Source organism: Oryctolagus cuniculus, chromosome 12 (assembly GCF_964237555.1).
Source record: "Oryctolagus cuniculus chromosome 12, mOryCun1.1, whole genome shotgun sequence".
Lineage (NCBI taxonomy): Eukaryota > Metazoa > Chordata > Mammalia > Lagomorpha > Leporidae > Oryctolagus > Oryctolagus cuniculus.
The window spans coordinates 57775354-57796671 of record NC_091443.1 but is presented as its reverse complement, the minus strand read 5'-3'; the positions used below and the strand labels follow the sequence as shown (position 1 = coordinate 57796671).

The following is a 21318-nucleotide window of genomic DNA, read 5'->3' as shown; positions in this document are numbered from 1 at the left end:
AACTTGAGAATCCCAAAGTGGCTTTCGTTTCCGCCTTGGCCTGCCCCCCGCGGCTTCAATTTCCCTAACACTTTTCTCTACCCGGTATGTTTCCCCAAGCTTTCCTCCAACAATACTCCTCCCTCATTTCTCCTGGCCTCTCCCCACAGTCCGTATCCGAGTCTGTTTGTTCTAGCTTTCACTTTCGCTTTCAACCTTAGAGATTTCTCCCAGCTTCCCCCCATAGTCCGTATCCGAGTCTATGCCTAGGCTTTCAATAGCTTCTTCCGGCACCTTTTTCGTCCGGCTTTTCCCTAGGCTGTTTGCTAGTCTCTCTCTCCGGTATTTTCCCAGTTCTTCCCGTTTCTTCCCTCCTAAGTTTCCTATCTGGCCTAGGTTTCCTAATCCGAGTCACGGCACCATTATGTCGCTCCCCGTCTTCGTGGAGGAACGACACAGGACCCTGCGCTGTTCTTTCGTCTGCTCGGCCCTCCCCGGGTTTGCTGCTGGTTCTTCCCGGGTTGGCTACTATCCCCTCCACCTCCGTGGAAGGGCAGTTCCCCCTGGCCACATTCCCCACTTCCGCAGGGGAGCGGCACACCGCCGGCCGGCTTTCTCGGGGGCTGCACAGGTGTTCCTTCAGCTAGATGTTCCCCTTAGATGTTCCTGGTGCATGCCGTCTCTCTCCTCCTTTATAGTCCTCCTCCGCCAATCCCAACTCGGCTGCCCACACGCCGAGTACACTGCTCTCCTCCAATCAGTAGCAAGTCCTACAGTTTATTGGTTGAACTGGAGGCAGCTGTGAGGAAGCTGTTTACTTCTCTCCCAGCGCCATATTGTGGGAGAGCAGATGCATAGAATAAGTCTTAGTTCCAGTAACTCAGTCCAGTCCGGGCTGCTCCCCACAAGAATAGTTTGTGATAAATGAGTGCTTTGCTCATGGTGTACAGAATGGAATTACAGCCTAAATTTTGATCCCAAGCACTTTACTTTTCCACACTCTGGTGCTCTTAATGTATTCTGCCTACACAATGACCACCTTCTCACCATCCTACAGCCTCAAAAATTGGCAGTTCTATGCTGTTCATGGAAATGTTGCATGGAATGCTGCTTTATATGGTTGTTAATTTAATTTAATACTTTCAGGAATTCTTATAACCTGGAGGCAATCATATCTAAGCCAATGCCTTGGTCCCTTTTCATAAATTAGAAGCAGAAGTTTAATGGATGGGTGGTTTTTATAAGGCTACAAATTATTCTTTTTACCAACTACACATGGATAGTAATATTAGATATCAATAAAAACACTGCTTCGTTTAAATTATAAATGGTCTAGCTTAAGACCAGTTTCTGTGTTTGATTGTGTTGATTTTTACATAGTCATTCTTTCCTATTCTCCTAAATGTCAGTTTTGTTGTTTTTAAAAGCACTTGCTCACCATCATCATTTTTGCTTTTTTTTTCCAGGCTTTAAACCAGTTGTTTGAGAAAATCATGGCTTTAGACATTGATGAGCGCCACCTACTGCGTCTTGGTCATGGAGAAGAAGAATTGGAGACAGAGAAAGATTTCAGCAGGTGAGCAAACGCGAGGGAGTTTTGCAACAATTTTTAACTTTCTCTTCTTTTTTCTTATTAAAGAAATGCCAGAAAAAAACAGTTAACAATTAAACTTAATCGTGAATGGTTCTAGGGTAACCTGCTTAGACCATAAGTTGACTTAAAGATCTGATCCTAGTCTCTCTCAGCTCAACTTCTGTATGTTTGTGCCGTTTTTAAGTTGCAGATTGTCATTTGCTTTTCATTTACTGAGGTAATTTTCAGTGCAGCTAATTCAAAACTGTACAACTGACTGATTTTTTTTTCTGCATTTCATCCAGACGTTTAATTTGCTTTATAGGTACCAATTAGGAGGTTGATTTATTTAGTGAAATTCAAATTAATAATAATATGCGCTTTGTGGTTATAATTTCAGATACTTACCCAGTTTTAGTTTGCCTTTATATTAATATTACATATTGTAAATCAACCAAATTTTACAAATTAGTTTTTTTGCAGTTAATATTTTAATTTTTTCATATAAAGTTGCTTTACAATAATGATCCATGTCATTTATATTTAAATCGATTTTAACACTTTGTTTCAGAAAAGCATAATTAACATTGAAAATATTTAATGCAACCATTGACTACTGAACATAACCTTTTGACTAAACTGATCATAGACACTAAAAGTGGTAAATAGCTATTTCGAGTTCCTGTGTTAGAGAACTCACCAAATAAAACTATCGGTATGTTGCAAGGGGCAAAGAACACCACACCATAAGTTATTTGGAGGTCTAGATTCTTGGTTTTGGATTAGCCAGTGATGCATTTCTGAATTCTCTCCCAAGGTATTTTCTTATTGTAGCTAACTTATAAAAGTGGGTTATAATGTAAAATCTAATGATTCAAAATTCAGTGAACATAAAGGTGCTAATAGATTGCTAATACTGTAACTACCATTCTATTGCAGTACCATTTGTAGTTATTTTAAAATGCTATAGTAGAACAGAAGGAAAATTTTTGAAATTATTTCAAGTGCCATCAAAATCTGGGGTAAAAAATTTTTTGTGGGGGGCCAGTGTTGTGGCATAGCAGGTTAAACCACCACCTGTGACCCTGACATCCCATTTGGGTGTCAGTTTGAGTCCTGGTTGCTCCTGCTAAGATCTAGCCCCATGCTAATGCGCCTGTGAAAGCAGCAGAGGATGGTCCAAGTACTTGAGGCCCTGCCACCCATGTGGGAGAGCTGGAAGAAAGCTTCTGGCTCCTGGCTTCAGCCTGGCTGAGCCCCAACCATTGTAGCCTTTTGGGAAGTGAACCAGTGAACAAAAGCACTGTGTGTGTGTCCCTCTCTCTAACTCTGCCTTTCACATTAATTAATTAATTAAAAATTTTTGCCTTTTCATATACTAGCCACGCCTGGATCTTGTTAGTAGGCATATGCTTATTTGATAGAGTGTATTCTTTGTCATAATTAAAAAGGAAAATAGTGGTTGTTGTTTCATAATAAAAATATTACCAGTTTTCCTAAAGGAAAAAATTTAAAATCTAGTGGAGTAGTTGAGAGGCAGTGATCATCCATAATTTTACTGCTCCAATGCAACTTTTTGTTAGTGTTTTTCTGTGCTCAGCCTATTGGCAGTTTTGTTCAAAAATAGCCTGAGTACAGAGCAAAGTTATTTTCCAGACAGTTTACATCTTTGTAAGTTGAAAAATTTTTCATATCATAGACCATATCTTATATCTTTTTTTTTTTTAACTCTTGATCATTCCTTGGCTGCCCAAGTTGAGTCTCTGAATCATATAACAGTAGAAACATGATGTCTTCTTTTGTCAAATCTTTAAACATGTGAACAGCAGTGACTGAGATTATTTTAGTCTTGATTTAAATATTTCAGGGCATGGGGCCGGCGCTGTGGTGCAGCGGGTTAATGCCATGGCCTGAAGCACCGGCATCCCATATGGGCACCGGTTCGAGTCCCAGCTGCTCCACTTCTGATCCAGCTCTCTGCTATGGCGTGGGAAAGCAATAGAACGTAGCCCAAGTCCTTGACCCCTGCATCCGTGTGGGAGACCTGGAAGAAGTTCTGGCTCCTGGCTTCGGATCAGCTCAGCTCTGGCCATTGCAGTCACTTGGGGAGTGAACCAGTGGATGGAAGACCTGTCTCTCTCTCTCTCTCTCTCTCTCTCTCTCTCTCTCTCTCTCTTGCTCTACCTCACTCTGTAAGTCTGTCTTTCAAATAAATAAAATAAATCTTTAAAAAAATATATTGCAGGGCTATAGGAGACACCTTATAATTGTAGAAAGACCATGTATAGACTTCCATATTTAATTCTGGGGGCTGGTGCTGTGGTGCAGTGGGTTAAAGCCCTGACCTGCAGCACTGGCATCCCATATGGGCGTTGATTTGAGTCTCGACTGCTCTACTTGTGATCCAGCTCTCTGCTGTGTCCTGGGAAAGCAGTAGAAGATGGCCCAAATCCTTGGGTCCCTGCACCCAAGTGGGAGACCTGGAAGAGGCTCCTGGCTCCTGGCTTGGGATCAGCTCAGCTCTGACTGTTGTGGCCTATTGGAGAGTGAACCAGTGGATGGAAGACCTCTCTCTCTCTCTGCTTCTGCTTCTCTGTAATTCTACCTTTCAAATAAATAAATAAATAAATCTTAAAAAAAAGTTTAATTCTGGTTCTACTAGTTTCTTCTCTAAGTATGTGTCTTTGGACTTTCCAAACTTCAAGTTTTCTTTCTCTTTTATCAATTACTTATGAAATTGCTATATTTAGATGCTAAGCTTTGAGCTGGAATACACACATGATAGAGAATGATCAACTTTTTTTAAAAAGCTAGAGTTACAGACAGAAAGAGTTGCAGACAGAAAGCTGGTTCACTCCCCAGATGACCACAATGACCAGAGCTGAACCATTCCAGAGCCAGGAGCTTCCTTGGATCCTCCACGTGGGTGTAGGGGCCCAAGCACTTGGGGCATCTTCCATTCCTTTCCCGGGCTATAGCAGAGAGCTGGGTCGGATTTGGAGCAGCCAGGACACAAACCGCTACCCACAGGGGATGATGGTGCTGCAGGCAAGGGCTTAGCCTACTACACCGCAGGCCAGCCCCAATCAAGTACTTTTGTTTTCCCTAAAGATTTATTTATTTGTTTGAAAGGTAGAGTTACAGAGAGGGAGAGGCAGAGAGAGAGAGGTCTTCAATATGCTGGTTCACTCCCTAAGTAGCCACAATGGCCGGAGCTGTGCCTATCCGAAGCCAGGAGCAAGAGCTTCTTCTGGGTCTGCCACATGGGTGCAGGAGCCCAGGGACTTAGGCCATCTTCTACTGCTTTCCCAGGCCATGGGAGAGAGCTGGATTGGAAATGGAGGAGACGGGACTTGAACTATCGCCCATATGGGATGCGAGCACTGCAGGCAGCAGCTTTACTCACTACACCATAGTGCCGGCCCCGCGCAATCAAATACTTTTTTAAATTTATTTTCAAAGACTATAGAACTGATTTAATTTTATGGTGTAACACACTGATATTCAAAGCAGCCAATCTATGTTGTGTTCTTGGCTGTGGTGAGATGAACTGTACCAGAATGTACTGTATTATTGCTTCCTTCTCTATAAAAGTGTTATTAGGAGATTAAAAGAGAGAGAAGCTGAACTACTTGGTGTATTACTTCTTCACAGACCAGCAACACATTTGTAGATCAGCACTGTTCTATAGGGTACATTCAAGTAACTTAGTCATAAAATAGCCCAAGAACTCCCTCCTATATGGTTAAATATAAATTATATGTTCTACTTTTTTTTTGCTTTTTGGCTACTTATTGTTTCTGTTATTACTTTTTTTGAGGTTTGCTGACAGTTTCCTTCAAATGATCTTCATTAACACTGTTGTACCTTTTTTCCTAATTGAAATTCCTAGGTATGGAAGAGTTAATTATGTCCTAGCTCGAAGAATAGAACTTTTAGAAGAAGTTAAACGATTGCAAAAGAGTCTAGGCGTTCCAGGAGATGCCTCATATACCTGTGAGACTGCAGGCTATTTCTTTTTGTATCAGGTGAGATACAATTTTTTTAAATATAATAACTCATTGTATGTAATTTTGTCCCCAATTGGAAATTGGAATGGGTTCCTGAGATCTTGCTTGGAGGAAGCTTGTTTGTTGAGTAGATTGAAATACATGATATTGCTAAACCTACATTTATGAATGTTAAGTGTGTGGTTTCCATTATATTCTGTTTTCTTTGCTAAATAACTGCTTGATGACTCATTCAATAAGAGGCCAGTGTTGCTACTTTTTAAATTTTTTCTTTAGTTTTTTGCTATTGACAAGATTTTTGGTCTCTCTCTTTTTTAAAAAAAAAAAACTCCACATGTAGAAATATAACTAAATACTAAGTATTCTAGCTACCCAGTAGAAACAAATTGCAGTTCTATAATTAATTACATCAATCAGCTAATGAAGGAAAACATTCTTTCAAATCTCCAGAAATAAATTGTCTTAGAACTTGTTACATGGGAGACTTTAGGTTAAAAATTCTTTTCACTTCAATTTAAAAGTATGAAAATCAATGAGAAATTGAAAGCCAAATAAAGTGAATACAAATAAACTTTAGTAGTCAGTTGGATTACTAATCATTTTAAATTCATTATGACATAATTTAATAATGAAAATTTTTGTATAACTGTTTTTGTGCTAATGCTATTTGTGTGTTTTGGATACAAACCATAACATTGAACTGTTAAATGTATATGAAAAAATAGGCATGTGTTTATTATAAGTGGATGCAAAAAAAGTTAAGTCCATTCAAAATGAGCAGATTTCTGGTTTTTTATGTGTGAAGTAGGAAAGATGCACATGAGACTCAGACTATATGAGTAGTGGAGTAAAGATAATGCTTAAATGCATATTTGGTGCAAAAAAAAAAAAAAGATCACTCAACTCAGGAAAAACTATTTTAAAAATAAGGAGAAATTGGGGCTGGTGTTGTGGTATAGCAGGTTAAGCCAGCATCCCATATAAGTGCCGGTTCAAGATCCAGCTCCCTGCTAATGCATCAAACAATGGCCCAAGTGCTTAGGTTCCTGCCACCCATGTGGGAGACCTGGATGGACTTGCAGGCACAAATCTTTTTTGTTTATTTATATTTTTTTGACAGGCAGATTTAGACAGTGAGAGAGAGAGACAGAGAGAAAGGTCTTCCTTTTTCCATTGGTTCACCCCCCAATGGGCGTTGTGGCCGGCGCACTGCACTGATCCAAAGCCAGGAGCCAGGTGCCTCTCCTGGTCTCCCATGTGGGTGCAGAGCCCAAGGATTTGGGCCATCCTCCACTGCACTCCCAGGCCACAGCAGAGAGCTGGACTGGAAGAGGAGCAACCAGGACTAGAACCAGGGATGCTGGCGCCGCAGGCAGAGGATTAGCCTATTGAGCCGCAGCACCGGCCTAGGCTCAAATCTTAATTTGGGAAAAAATGAATTGGAGACTTCCTAGGATATGTAGATCAGTTTTCAGCATACAAGCATCCCATTGGGAAAGTGTTTTCACAAGGTCACATTCCCAAGCCTTATGCTCAGAGATTCTCATTCAATAGAGGTGGGATCCAGGAATTTACTTTTTTTTTTTTTTTATTTGACAGGTAGAGTTATAGACAGTGAGGGAGAGAGACAGAGAGAAAGGTCCTCCTTCCGTTGGTTCACCCCTCAAATGGCCGCTACGGCCAGAGCTACACCAATCCGAAGCTAGGAGCCAGGTGCTTCCTCCTGGTCTCCCATGCGGGTGCAGGGCCCAAGCACTTGGGCCATCCTCCACTGCCTTCCCGGGCCACAGCAGAGAGCTGGACTGGAAGAGGAGCAGCCGGGACTAGAACCGGTGCCCATATGGGATGCCGGCGCCACAGGCAGAGGATTAACCAAGTGAGCCACGGCGCTGGCCCACAGGAATTTACATTTTTATTTAGCTCCTCAGATACTCTACTTAAGGACTATACTTTGAGAAACACTGAAATTATAACTTTCTTTAAAGAATTTATTTGTATGTATTTATGTATTTAAAGAATACACAGAGAGTCTAAATAGCTGAGATAGTGTCCCTTGAGATGATCCTGAGGTTCTTTTCAGTTTCTGCATTTTTTTTAAAAGAGCCTTTTATAAAAGAAGAGTAATTATCTAATTGGATGAGAAATAGTTATGTTTGCTTCAAAGATTGGGTTTCCTTTCCTTTATCTAGCAGATCTTATTTTTACTAGATTTCTTTTTATTTTTAACATAATAATTAGCTGGGACCATTGTTGTGGCATAGTGGGTAAAGGTTCTACTTGCTGTGCCTGCATCCCATATGGCCCCCCATTCAAGCCCTGGCTACTCCACTTCCTATCCAACTCCCTGCTAATGGCCTGGGGAAACAGCGGAAGATGGCCCAAGTACCTGGGCCCCTGCCACCAACATGGGAAACCTGGAAAAACCTCCTGGTTTATGGCTTTCACCTAGTCCAGCCCCAGCCATTGCAGCCATCTGGGGAGTAAACCATCCAGTGAAAGATGTCTCTCACTCTGTCTCCCTCTGTCTTTGTGACTCTTTCAATTAAATAAATAAATCTTTAAAAAAAAAAAAAAAACACTTTAAGAAAAGCATAATAATTAGCTGGCAGAGTTAACTTGAAGTGCTTTTTCCTATAGGTGATGTCTCGTTGGGAAGAGTATATTAGCAAAGTGAAAAATAAAGGTAGTACTTCACCAGATGTTACAGAAGTCTCTACTTTCTTCCCGTTTCATGAATACTTTGCAAATGCCCCTCAACCAATTTTTAAAGGCAGATCTTATGAAGAAGACATGGAAATTGCTGAAGGATGTTTCAGGCATATTAGGAAAATCTTTACTCAACTTGAGGTAAGAATTCTCAAGTTATTTTAAAATTTCTTTTAAAGCTTTATAGTTTTTTTTGTGGAATATTCAGATCTTACAGATCAGATTGTTACTTTTAGGTAAGATTATTGAAAATACTTATAATTTTCATTAATGAATTAAGCAAAAATCATATTAATGAATTAGATCCCCTTTATTCTGACTTTTCAACTATAAAGGTCTTAGTATTTAAAAATGAATTGCTTCCATCAAAAATTCAACAGTGATTCTTTGAATTGGAACCTGAGACTGCCACATGACCATTTTAAGTTCCTCATGCTTCTTGCGTAGGCACATAGTAAGGCTGCTATGTTAGGATAATTTATCCTGCTTATTAAAATGATATTAAGAGTCATGAATATACAAAGGGAACAGAGAATTTGTCTGATGCCCAGGGGACACTTGGATGTCTCTTAGATTTTGTATGCCCTATTGTAACATCATACAATAACTTCAGGAATAGTGTAATGGTATCACATTCAGGCCCAGATTCCTTGGTAAGAAGGTTAGGAATAATTCAGGTAAAGGGGGCAGAGACTTTTTCTCTTTTGTCTTTATAATTTCTAGATAAGATATTTCTCCTTCTTAGAGCAGTATCTGACACATAGTAGATGTTTGGTAAATATTGATGTATAGAGAAAAAGTTAAGTGGCTGGATGGTATATACAAAGCAATAAATGTAACATATGATAATAAAATTTAAAACCTGTGAAACAATATTATGTTTATGATTATATAAACACAAAAAAATAAAACTGTACTCAATTCACAGTAGTAGCTGCCTTGGGGGAGGGCTAGAGAAGGAAATACAGGAAATCTCACCTGTTATCTGTAGTGTTTTAATTATTTTTAGGAAGAAGGTGGTTCTGTGCATAAACTGTGTTGGTTTTCCTAAATAATCTTTCACTGCTGCCTATTCCCATAGGAATTCAGAGCCTCTGAACTGCTTCGTAGTGGATTGGACAGATCTAAGTATCTTTTGGTGAAAGAAGCCAAAATCATTGCTATGACCTGTACTCATGCTGCCTTAAAACGACATGACTTGGTCAAGTTAGGTTTCAAGGTAAAGACTTATACTTGAGTCCCTCAGTTCATCATCTGTTCAGCTGATAGCCCCTTGTCTCTTTTAGTACCCTTAAATTGGCTTACTTCCTACTGAAGTTCTTAATTTATATTACTTATTTAAAATGTCTCTTTTAAAAGTGGATTGAGACTGTCACATTTTTATATGATTAGTGAATTCTCAGGTTTTTCTAAATCTAGTTATTCTAGATTAATATGTCTAGTAATATTATTAGGTAGCAAAATCATATGATGTTGTAACCAAATTATCATACTTGTTAAGGCTTTATTTTTAGTGTAGATCAGTTGTTTAAGAAGTCTCCACACAAAATTAAAAGCTTTGAAAATAGTGTTTCTAAATGGATTTCACCTATTAGACTTCTGAATGCTTTCCCTGTTAATATATTGAACATGCATCCAGTCCCAGTTATTAGAAAATGAAACCCTTTGATATGAGGATATGAAGTACTCTTATTTAGACTGCAAGTGAGATATTAAAATCACTTAATTAGTGATAAAGACAGAAGAAAGGTTAGTCTGTGACTCAATTTAAGTGGAATGTCACAACTGAGGGGTTAATTTGAATTTATAGATTCTTTATGACTCTGCAAGTGATACTGACCTGGACTCTGATTTAAATGCAAATCATTTAACTTTCCTGCAACTGCTTTATCTGATGTTGTTTAAAATAAAGTTGTTTTTAACTGTTTTGAATTCAAAGTTAGCAGTTCATTTGTTGATGAAAATGACTGATAATTTTAAGATGTTATGAGCTCACTGAAGGATAGGTGCTAAATAAAGGAAGGTGATAGAACTGTTGTTATTTTTGATGAAAGGATCCTTGGTTGCAAGGTAGGACAAATAATGATAATTCTTTAAAAGGAGGTGTGAACTTACCTGCTGGTGTGAATTTACTTTTTTTTGTATTGTTACTGAGAAGTTTTCACCTAAGTATTTTGTTTTTGGGCTGACATAGAAAATGTATTTTGAATTTGATATTAAATCATATCAGCTTACAACAGTCAAAAATAATGCAGTCATAATAAACATTGTATGCTTTCATGTGGTTTTTCACATACATTCTAAAAAATATTACTTGTAGTTTATCAGATTTTCACTAACCATTCTGTGTATTTACTTACATGATGTTACACATCTAAACATAGTGTTAGTGCTGATAGGTTTTCTAATTTTTAATTTTGAAATGGTATGTATATCAAACTTAATTTTAAAAACTTTATAGATCTACTTAACATGTAAAAGGCAGTCCCCTGCTCCTCTCATCCTCCCCAATTAACCAGTCTTTCAACTCTTTTAGAATTGCCTTTGTGTTCTTCACAAATCAGTAAAGAATGCTGGATTTCCATTTTAGGCATTATCTTTTGACTCCTCAAAGTCTGTCTGTCTGTCTCTCTCTCTCTTCTGTGTTAGTCATTATCTTTTGACTCCTCAAGGTATCTCTCTCTCTCTCCCTTCCTCCCTCCCTCTCTCTCTCTCTCTCTCTCACACACACACACACACACACACAGTGTATGTGTGCTGCATGCACTTTGCTTTTTTTAAAAATGGTTTATTTATTTGAAAGAACTACAGAGAGAGGTAGAGCCAGAAAGAGAGAGAGAGTCTTCCACCCCCTAAATGACCACAGTGACCAAAGCTGAGCCAATCCAAAGCCAGAAGCCAGGAGCTTCCTCCAGATCTCCCTCATGGGTGCAAGGGCCCAAGGCCTCAGGCCATCCTCCACTGCCTCCTAGGCCAACCAGAAAGCTGGATCAGCAGTGAAGCAGCTGGGACTTGAATCAGCACTCATATGGCATGCTGGCACCGTAGGCTAAGGCCTTAACCCACTGCACCACAGCGCCAGCCCCACACTTTTCCTTTTAATACTCCTAATATAGTTATGTTATAATTTTGGTTTGCTCAGTATTTTGTGTTTATATGATTTAACGTGTAAACATGTTGACATCCAAGCAGATGAATATGCCATGATTAATTTTTATTTAATGGGCAATTTTTTGTTCTCTCTAGAATTATTGTCTTGTTTACTTAGTTTTCTGTTTATCATCAACTTAACACAGAAGGAGCTCCCAGATCCTGGCTTTGGATCAGCTCAGCTCTGGCTATTGAAGCCATTTGGAGAGTGAACCAGGGTATGGAAGATCTTTCTGTCTCCTTCTCTTTCTGTAATTCTACCTCTCAAATAAATAAATAAAATCTGAAAGTCTCTTCTTAATACATTTAAACACATCACATGTTTTTAGAGCCCTCTCTCCTGGTTTCTCCAGACCTATTTCAACTCAGTTGGTATATCTGCTAATGATTTGCCTTTCTTATGTGTTAGATTCTGCTTCTTGCATTTCATATCTTCCTCTTTCCTTTAGTGGAGCAGGTGAAAGGATGCATGGAGGGTAATACTTTTCTTAAGACTTTTCCATGTCCAAAAAAATCTGCATCTTCGCACTTGGCTAACAAAGATGGGTATAGATTTCTAGATTGTAAATAATTTTTCTTTAGAATTTTAAAGAATTGTTCCACCTTCTTCTAAGCTTCCAGTGTGGCTGTTGAGAAGCTAAAAGCCATTCTCAGTCTATTTTATTTAACTTTTTTGTTCCTTCAGGAATCCTTATAATTTTCTTTCTTCCCCTAAAGTTCTGAGATTTCAGTACATCTTTGGATGTAAAAAAGGAATGAATACCTGTTTTGTTTTTCCAAAAGATTTATTTATTTATTTATTTGAAAGGCAGAGTTACAGAAAGAGAGAGGGAGAGAGATCTTCCATTCACTGGTTCACTTCCTAAATGATCACGTACGACCAGGGTTGGGCCAGGCTGAAACCAGGAGTTTCTTTCAGGTCTGCCACATGCATGCAGGGGCCCAAGTACTTGGGCCATCTTCTGCTGAGTTCCAAGGTGCATTAGCAGGGAGCCGTTTTGTAAGAGGGTGGAGCAGCCAGGACTGGAACCAACATCCATATGAAATACTGGCACTGCAGGCAGCTGCTTAACCTGCTAGGCCGCAATGCTGGACCCTGAAGATCTGTTTTGACTTTTTTCCTGACTCCCATGATTCTGAGAGCTGAGTGGAGAAAGGGCTGGGCTTCTCCATATTCAGTGTGAACATAAGGCTTTGACTTATTTCTGTTTTCTGTGTGGTACCCATTTCTGACCCTACTTTCTTCTCTGTGTCTGCCTTCCCCAGGTTTCAAGATCTTCTCCAGATACTAAACTTTCTGTCTTCTACTGAGGGTGACAGAATTTGGTTCCTTGAAATGGGAAGGTCTAACTGCTGCTTTAAACCAGTCCCATATAATCTCAAATCTCACTTTAGGAAGTTTCCAGAGATAGTAGCAATCATTGTGTGTTCAGTTCCCCACCTTTTAGTAGATATTTATCATTTTTGTTTGAATTTCTGTTTTATTAAAGTTAATTTATGTCTGTACAAACAGTAGTTCAAATTTGCATATCTGTTTTCTGGGATTAAAAATATAATATGTTAATCAAATTGCAGAAGGAAATGTATCATCGTTATCCTATTAATAATAGCAGAAATAATTGCCATCATTTGTTGTCAGTTATATGTCAAGTCCTTGTACACTAGGTGTACTTCTGTTTGCAACTAGATTTTTTATGAGATATCTCCATGGTTGAAAAAGTGTGACCTTACAGTCACAGCTAGTCAGTGAAACTAAAACATGGCTCTCTAAGAATTCAGAGTCTATTGTGCTTGCCCTCTTAAACTTCCCTGAGAATATCCTAGCAGTCATATTCCACGAAAGAGCCAGTAAGCTGTGGTAATAGTGGGTATAAAATTTAGATATCATCTGAAAGGTTATAGTGGGTGAGTATCTGACTCCTAGCACGGTACATCAGGCGCTAAGCCCAGCATTTTAATAGGGATTAGTAAGGGTTGAACAAATGAATGATCTAGCAAATAAATACATAGAACAACTAACTAAAGTACTGTGATCATTTTGCTTTGGTTTAGAATCATTTTTAAGAAGGAATATATATAAATAAATTTTATGAATTAAATTGCATTAGATTTTCAGAGTTGTTTTTTCAGAAAGCAGTCTCTTTAAACTGCTTCTTTTGAGCTGCTCCCATTTTTTTTTTTTAATTTTTTGACAGGCAGAGTGGACAGTGAGAGAGAGAGACAGAGAGAAAGGTCTTCCTTTTCCGTTGGTTCACCCCACCAATGGCCGCTGTGGCCAGCGCACTGCGCTGATCTGAAGCCAGGAGCCAGGTGCTTCTCCTGGTCTCCCATGCGGGTGCAGGGCCCAAGCACTTGGGCCATCCTCCACTGCACTCCCGGACCATAGCAGAGAGCCGGACAGGAAGAGGAGTGACTGCAACAGAATCCGGCGCCCCAACCAGGACTAGAACCCGGTGTGCCAGTGCCGCAGGCGGAGGATTAGCCTATTGAGCCACGGCGCCGGCACATTTTATTTTTTCATATTGTATCTCTTATCCTGAGAGTCTATACAAGGACTTCTTAGAAAATAGGACTATTTGAACTCTTCCTTCCCCTCAGCTCCTATCAGAATGAACCGATCATTGCAAGAGGGAAATTCAACAGCATGTAAAGCTAGAAGAGAAACCCACCCACATGCCTAAGCTTTTAAAAAACAGTGCTTAATTGAACCATAAGGTTCATAATGTCCACTGGAATCCAGCTCAGTAACCAATTTTACTTTATTTTAATGAAAATGAACAGCACGGAAATTACTAGGTATGTAAACAATGTGTTTGAAAGAGGAGAGTTAATAACACATTTGTGAACATGCTCCCACTGTCCTCCACCACTGTGGGAAGCAAAATAGGGGAAGTAAACTTTAAAAACAGAAAGCAATCTAATTTTCACTTAGTGAGATTTGTGAACAAGGAATTATCACTAAAACAGGGAATAGGATGTTATACTAAGTAGCAATCAGAATTAGAAGTAGTGAGGAAAGATAAAACATTGAGAATAGATACAGAAGACAGGCAGGTAAGAGAGCAATAATCATCAAAGAGAAATGAAATGTCCTTATGTTTGAGAGAGATTTGATTTTCATTCTTTGAACATGTGTAGTACCTAACATGACTGGATCTGTTCTAGGGAGTAAACATATTAAATAATTAAATGAAAAGATAGAATTATAGACTTGTGTTCTTTGCCTCTAAGGAACAGAGTACTGTGAAATCAGTTTTAGATTGGGAGTTCAGAGAATGCCTGGATAAAGTGGATATTAAGCTGATACTTTTAAGGATGAAAAAGCCAAGCAGATGGAAACTGAGTGCGCGTAGCATGTGCAAAAGACCCAAGGCAGGAAAAGTTTTGTCATTTCTGAGACTGAAATAGCTCAGTGTGGTTGAATCCTGGCTAGTAAGTAGAAGAGTGATGGATAAGAAAGGAAGTGAAGGGCCAGGTAATATAGGCTGTTGTGAACACATTCCTTATAGGCTGTGTTAAGGGCTTTTTTCCCCATAACAGTGGGATGCCTGTAAAGGATTGGAAACCAGGAGGTGATACAATCCTGTGATGGTTGCGTCTGCCTCGGTGTCTTAGAGGAGATGAAGAAGGGGAAATACTAGCAAGGAGATTACTGGCAGTGGTCGTAGTAGTGAGTAGGATTAGAGTGGTAATGCTGATAGGAATAAGGGAAAGTTAGCAGTTTTGGGGGCATTTTGAAGGTAAAATTGACATGCTTTGATAATGATGGGATATGAGGGGTAAGAAAGAAGTGGATTGTTGTGGTGAGTAGCATTCATAAAAGAAAAAGTAACCCCAAACACTAAGTACAGTAAGAATACTAATGGGAACCACTTCAGACATAATCACAAATTGATTCTTGTTTGTATAGAATTTAAAGAATAAAATCAATATTGCTGTCCAAGAAATGATATACAAAATCTCTTTATATTAAAGTTGTATTTTCAGAGAAAAGATTTTGATTAGAGAAGCAGGAGCAGAATGCTAAATAAAATCATAAAATTTTCTGTTTTAATAGTTTGTTATTTTTATCTGAAATTATTTGAGATTCTTTTGGGTGGTTATGATCGTGGTTATACAGTTGGTTGACCTTCTAACTGTCTTTTTAACAAGTTTTCTTCTTTCTCAGTATGACAATATCTTAATGGAAGAGGCTGCCCAGATTCTAGAGATAGAGACGTTCATACCTCTTCTCCTACAGGTAAGAAATTTAAGAGCTGAGAAAAAGAAAGAATTATAGAATTACACGGGATAGCATCAGAAAGCTACAGGGTATGTGGATTTAAATTGCCACAGTAACACAGTCTTTTTAACTTCATTTGTTTAGTATTTTAAGCTTGTAAATTTTTATTATTAACTGGTTATTTCGTAGTTTTTCTTTCTTCTGGGAGTACTATTTAAAAATTCCTGGCTTATTTCTACAAAATAGTTTTTAAAAGACTGATTTTAATCAAAAAGATTACATTGTCATGCCTTTTAGACATTTGGGGAAGAAAATTATTTTTTCATATCTTTTGTTAGAATTGTGTCTGGAATTATTTTTGATATTCACTGAGTATATTACTTTGTCTAAGTCAAGCTGTTTTGAACTTGAAATGTATTTTATCAGGATAGCTCTCAAGGAACAAGGAAACATATAGAGTAGGAAACTGAAATTACAACTAATGTTTCTATTGCTTAATGTTATTATTGGCTCACGTTAACCTAGGCCTTCCAGACCTCTTCGGGTTACGTTATCTGTTAAAGTAGGGTAATTCCAGGCTTGCCTTCTCAATTCCTCTGCTTTCTCTCACCCACTATCAACCAAGAGCAATAGTGCCTACATTTGGTTCACAAGTCATTCTATAAATTTTCCAGAGTCTTTGTGGTACTGGTAAATTTGTAAGTTAATGAAATAATCTGACGAAGAGCAAGTCTCTGCTGCAAAAAATTAGAGACTAAAAAAATAACCTATTAAGTAGAGTATTTTGCCATTTTCTCACTTCATTTCCAGAATCCTCAGGATGGTTTTAGCCGGCTAAAACGGTGGATTATGATTGGTGATCATCACCAGTTACCTCCAGTCATTAAAAATATGGCCTTTCAGAAGTATTCAAACATGGAACAGTCACTCTTCACTCGTTTTGTCCGGGTTGGAGTTCCTACTGTGGACCTTGATGCTCAAGGGAGAGCCAGGGCAAGGTAAAGAAAACGGGAAATGAAATTACTTTTATGTGAGTGCATAAGTTTCATGATCCAAGTGTTTGTAAATGTCTTTTAAATAAATCCTTAACATTCCATGATGTCCAGGAATTTGCCAGCTACAAGCCTAAAAGTTTGTATATTATCTTCTACCTGAAAAATAAATTGACCAAAGAAATTATTTCCTTCATTTTATTCATAGAGATTTTTTTTTAAGATTTTATGTATTTATTTGATAGGTAGAGTTACAGACAGTGTGAGAGAGAGAGAGAAAGGTTTTCCTTCCGTTGGTTCACTCCCCAAATGGAGGCCACGGATGGAGCTGCACGGAGCTGCGCCGATCCAAAGCTAGGAGCCATGTGCTTCTTCCTGGTCTCCCACGCAGGTGCAGGGGCCCAAGCACTTGGGCTATCCTCCACTGCCACTCAGGCCACAGCAGGGAGCTGGACTGGAAGAGGAGCAACAGAACCAGCACCCATATGGGGTACCGGTGCTGCAGGCAGAGGATTAACCTAGTGCGCCAGGATGCCAGCCCCATTCATAGAGATTAATTTAACTGACTTATAATCTAAAGGTTTCTTTTCACTATTCCTTTCCCTTTCTTTGTGTCCCCAAAAGATACACAGTTATTATAATCTTGAAATTGAAAACAAAAAGTAAATGAGGAGAACACACCTTTCTACTTAATAATGAACTCTAACTGCAATCAGTTACTCCCAAGTTATCCTTAGTTGGAATCTTCCCTGGATTTTTAATTGATGGCATAAAGAGAGCATTTACTTCAGAGAACATAGTGGAACTGTCATTTTTTAAATGTCTTTAGTCTTCTAATTCTTGGTTACTTGAAGTAGGCAACCTGAAGTTGAAAAAGAATTATTGGTAGAAAGGTGAGCAAAAATCAGTGCATGAAAGTTTAAAGGAACAGTTTCTTAGAATCCTTTGTATATTAAAAGAGATTTTACTTGCTAATCTTTTCTGTTTGGGTGAAATTTGTCTTTGAAAAGCTTGTGCAACCTCTACAACTGGCGGTACAAGAATCTGGGAAACTTACCCCATGTGCAGCTCTTGCCGGAGTTCAGTACAGCAAATGCTGGCTTACTGTATGACTTCCAGCTTATTAATGTTGAAGATTTTCAGGGAGTGGGAGAGTCTGAACCTAATCCTTATTTTTATCAGGTAAGAAAAAGCATGAAACTTCTAAATTTATTTTTGTATTTGCCTGGCTGAACCATTTGAATTGGCTCAGTGGTGATACTAGACATACACTATGCCATACACACACAAATCAATTTCAGGTGGATGAAAGATGAAGAAAGAAATGATAAATTAGAAATTATTACAAATAAATATTGATAGATACGTTAAGTTGTGTTAAGAAAGATCTTTTTTATTCCCATTTTTATCATATTTTTATTAATAAAAAGAATAAATTTCAGGTAGTTCATAGATACAATTCTAATGATATTTCCCTTCCCCTTTCTTTTTAAATTTTTGTAATAATATATTTTTAATTTACTTTATAGTCAAAGACTTAATACTCCTCTAATAGTTCCAACAAGAAAAAGTAAAAAGGCAGGAATATAGACATGGACTATAAACAGTAGTGAATTCCTAAGAAGCCAATTTCACTCATATGCATTATATTTTTATATACTTTTATGTATTAGCTATCACAAATCAGATAAAAAACATGTGATGGTTGTCTTTCTGGATCTGGCTTATCTCCGGTTACATCCATTTTGTTGTGAAAGTCAGGACTTAATTCTTTTTTATGGCTGGCAAACATTCCATTGCATATATATACCATACTTTTTTAATCAGTTTTTGGACATCTAGGTTGATTCCATGTCTTAGCTATTATGAATTGAGCTGTTTTAAACTTAGTGATACAGGTAACTTTTTCATGTACTTATTTCATTTCTTTTGGGTATATTTCTATATATATTTAGGGCAGATTTCTGGTTTTGTTTTTTTTTTTAAAGATTTATTTTATTTATTTGAAAGACAGAGTTACAGAGAGAGGTAGCCAGGAGCCAGGAGCTTCTTCCCGGTCTCCCGTGTGGGTGCAGGGGCCCAAGGACTTGGGCCATCTTCTACTGCTATCCCAGGCCATAGCAGAGAGCTGGATGGGAAGAGGAGCAGCAGGGACTCGAACCGGCGCCCATATGGGATGCCGATGCTTCAGGCCAGGGCTTTAGCCTGCAGCACCACAGCGCCAGCCTTGGAGTGGGGCAGGTTTCTATATGAGAGCTATTCTGAGGTGAGGTGATACCTCATTTTGGTTTTTATTTGCATTCCTGATTGTCGCTCCCCCTCTTCATGGAGGAATGACACAGGACCCTGCGCTGTTCTTTTGTCTGCTTGGCCCTCCCCGGGTTTGCTGCTGGTTCTTCCCGGGTTGGCTACCGACCCTTCCACCTCCGTGGAAGGGCAGTTCCCCCTGCCACTTTCCCCACTTCCGCAGGGGAGCGGCACACCGCCGGCCGGCTCTCTCGGGGGCTGCTCAGGTGTTCTTTCAGATAGATGTTCCTCGATGCATGTTGTCTCTCTCCTCCTTTATAGTCCTCTTCCACCAATCCCAACTCTGCTACCCACATGCCGAGTATGCTGCTCTCCTCCAATCAGGAGCAGGATCAGCTCCTGCAGGTCATCACTCAAGTTGGCGAGAGGCAGCTATGTAGAAGCTGTTTCCTCCTCTCCCAGCGCCATATTGTGGGAGAGCAGATGCATAGAATAAGTCTTAATTCCAGTAACAGTCTAGTCCAAGTTGCTCCCCACACCTGATGGCTAGTGATCCTGAGCATTTTGAGAAAGATCATCTTATGTTTGCTGCCAAAGCATAAGTGATAAAGAAAAATATTGACTAATTTGACAGAAAATTTGTTTTCCAAATTTAACGAACAATGGTTTAGGGACTGGCATTGTGGCATGGCAGATTAAGCTTCTACCTGCAATGCCAGCATCACATATGGGCGCCAGTATGAGCAGCCAGACCCGGCTGCTTCACTTCCACTCCAGCTCCCTGCTGATGTGTCCAGGGAAAGTAGCAGAAGATAGCCCAAGTGCTTGGGTCCCTATCACCCACGTGGGAGACCAGAAGAAGCTCCTGGCTTCTGACTTCAGCCTGGTTCAACTCCAGCCAGTGTGGCCTTTTGGGAAGTGAAACAATTGATGGAAGATAAACTTTCTTTTTCTCTCTCTCTGTCTCTCCTCTTCTCTAACTCTGCCTTTCAAATAAATGAAAAACAAATAAACAATGGTTTGAAAATATCCCCCAAAATAAGCATATTGTGCATTTAAGTGATACCTTTGAATAAGTAGAGATGGAGGAATGATGATAAAGTAGTTTGAAGGGGATTTGATTTATTTGGAGCAAGTTCCAAGATGTTTGTTAAAATGGAATTCATTCAACTTGTGTTACTGTTAATACTTCGTGTCTGACCATTTAGTTAAGTACAAAATTAGGCAATGTTCATTTTACACATGAAGTTTTAAATAAACATTGTTTTTTCAGGACTGGTACATCAATCTTGCTGAAAATACAAAGAAATCTGGAAACTGGATTTTCAGCTTTGGTTTTTTTAGTGATCATTTCCATGATTTCTAATTTGTTCTTTTATTTGTATTAAGATGTGGTACTTAGAATAATGTAGATTGCTACTTACACAGAAAATAGGAAGGTTACATAGCCATGGCTTCGTTTCTCTACTATCTTCCAAAGAACTAGAAAATTTTAATGATAGAAGTAACTCAAATTGTTGTATCACCATGAACCAGAATATAAATGATAGTGCTGAAGGTCTTCCAGTAGTTTTCCTATTGCTTTTGCATGAAATCCATATTTTTATGTTTGTTTTGATTTTTTTTATTGTGTTTCTGTTCTCATTTTACTTTTGTCTGTGATCTAGTACTTGTCAGTGTTAACCTAGGATAACTCAGTTTTATGAAGTATTCACTTGGCCAGATTATTAGCTCTTTACTTCTTGTGGTGTGCTAAGTGAACAGATCATACCAGATAAGCCATTTTCTCTATAAAACTGAAGCAAAATTAAAATCAGGAAAAAGCAGTAAATGCTCAATCTGATTATGTTTGCATTACAGAATCTTGGAGAGGCAGAATATGTGGTAGCACTTTTTATGTACATGTGCTTACTTGGATACCCTGCTGACAAGATCAGTATTCTAACGACATACAATGGGCAAAAGCATCTTATTCGTGACATTATAAATAGACGATGTGGGAATAATCCATTGATTGGGAGACCAAATAAGGTAATTTTATGAATATAGTATGTTCTCTTATTTGTCATTTTGGCAAGATAGAAAGATTTATATTTATTGAGTTATTTATATTGTTCCACTTTGTCCTTTTGTTGTCTCCTTTTAAGATATGTGAGAAAATGAAATAATAGGAACTATAAATAATTGTCTAGCAGTCCTATCTGATAGTTTTACTGGTTTGCTTTGAACTTCTATCTTAGCTACTATATTAAAGATCTTTGTGGCTAGTGATCAGAAATAAATGTTTCTGAGACATTTTGATAAGATGATGGACAACAAAATTTTATTATAATTTATAATTTATATACTGTTGTAAGAATATGAGCTCTCTCTCTCTCTATATATATATATGAGTATATATATGAGTATATTTGGTTTTGCAAAGGTATAATTGTATTG

At 38.5% G+C, this 21318-nt stretch overlaps 1 protein-coding gene across 1 annotated transcript in view; it reads left to right on the top strand.

Annotated features, from left to right (window-relative positions):
* Window positions 1-21318, top strand: part of AQR (aquarius intron-binding spliceosomal factor) — a 108996-nt gene that overhangs the window by 72908 nt on the left and 14770 nt on the right. Inside the window, exons 24-31 of the mRNA XM_002717997.5 lie at window positions 1446-1555; window positions 5445-5580; window positions 8200-8409; window positions 9350-9487; window positions 15587-15658; window positions 16451-16638; window positions 17643-17814; window positions 20740-20910. Coding sequence (XP_002718043.2) covers window positions 1446-1555; window positions 5445-5580; window positions 8200-8409; window positions 9350-9487; window positions 15587-15658; window positions 16451-16638; window positions 17643-17814; window positions 20740-20910 — 1197 coding nt within the window. The remainder of the gene's footprint in view (window positions 1-1445; window positions 1556-5444; window positions 5581-8199; window positions 8410-9349; window positions 9488-15586; window positions 15659-16450; window positions 16639-17642; window positions 17815-20739; window positions 20911-21318) is intronic.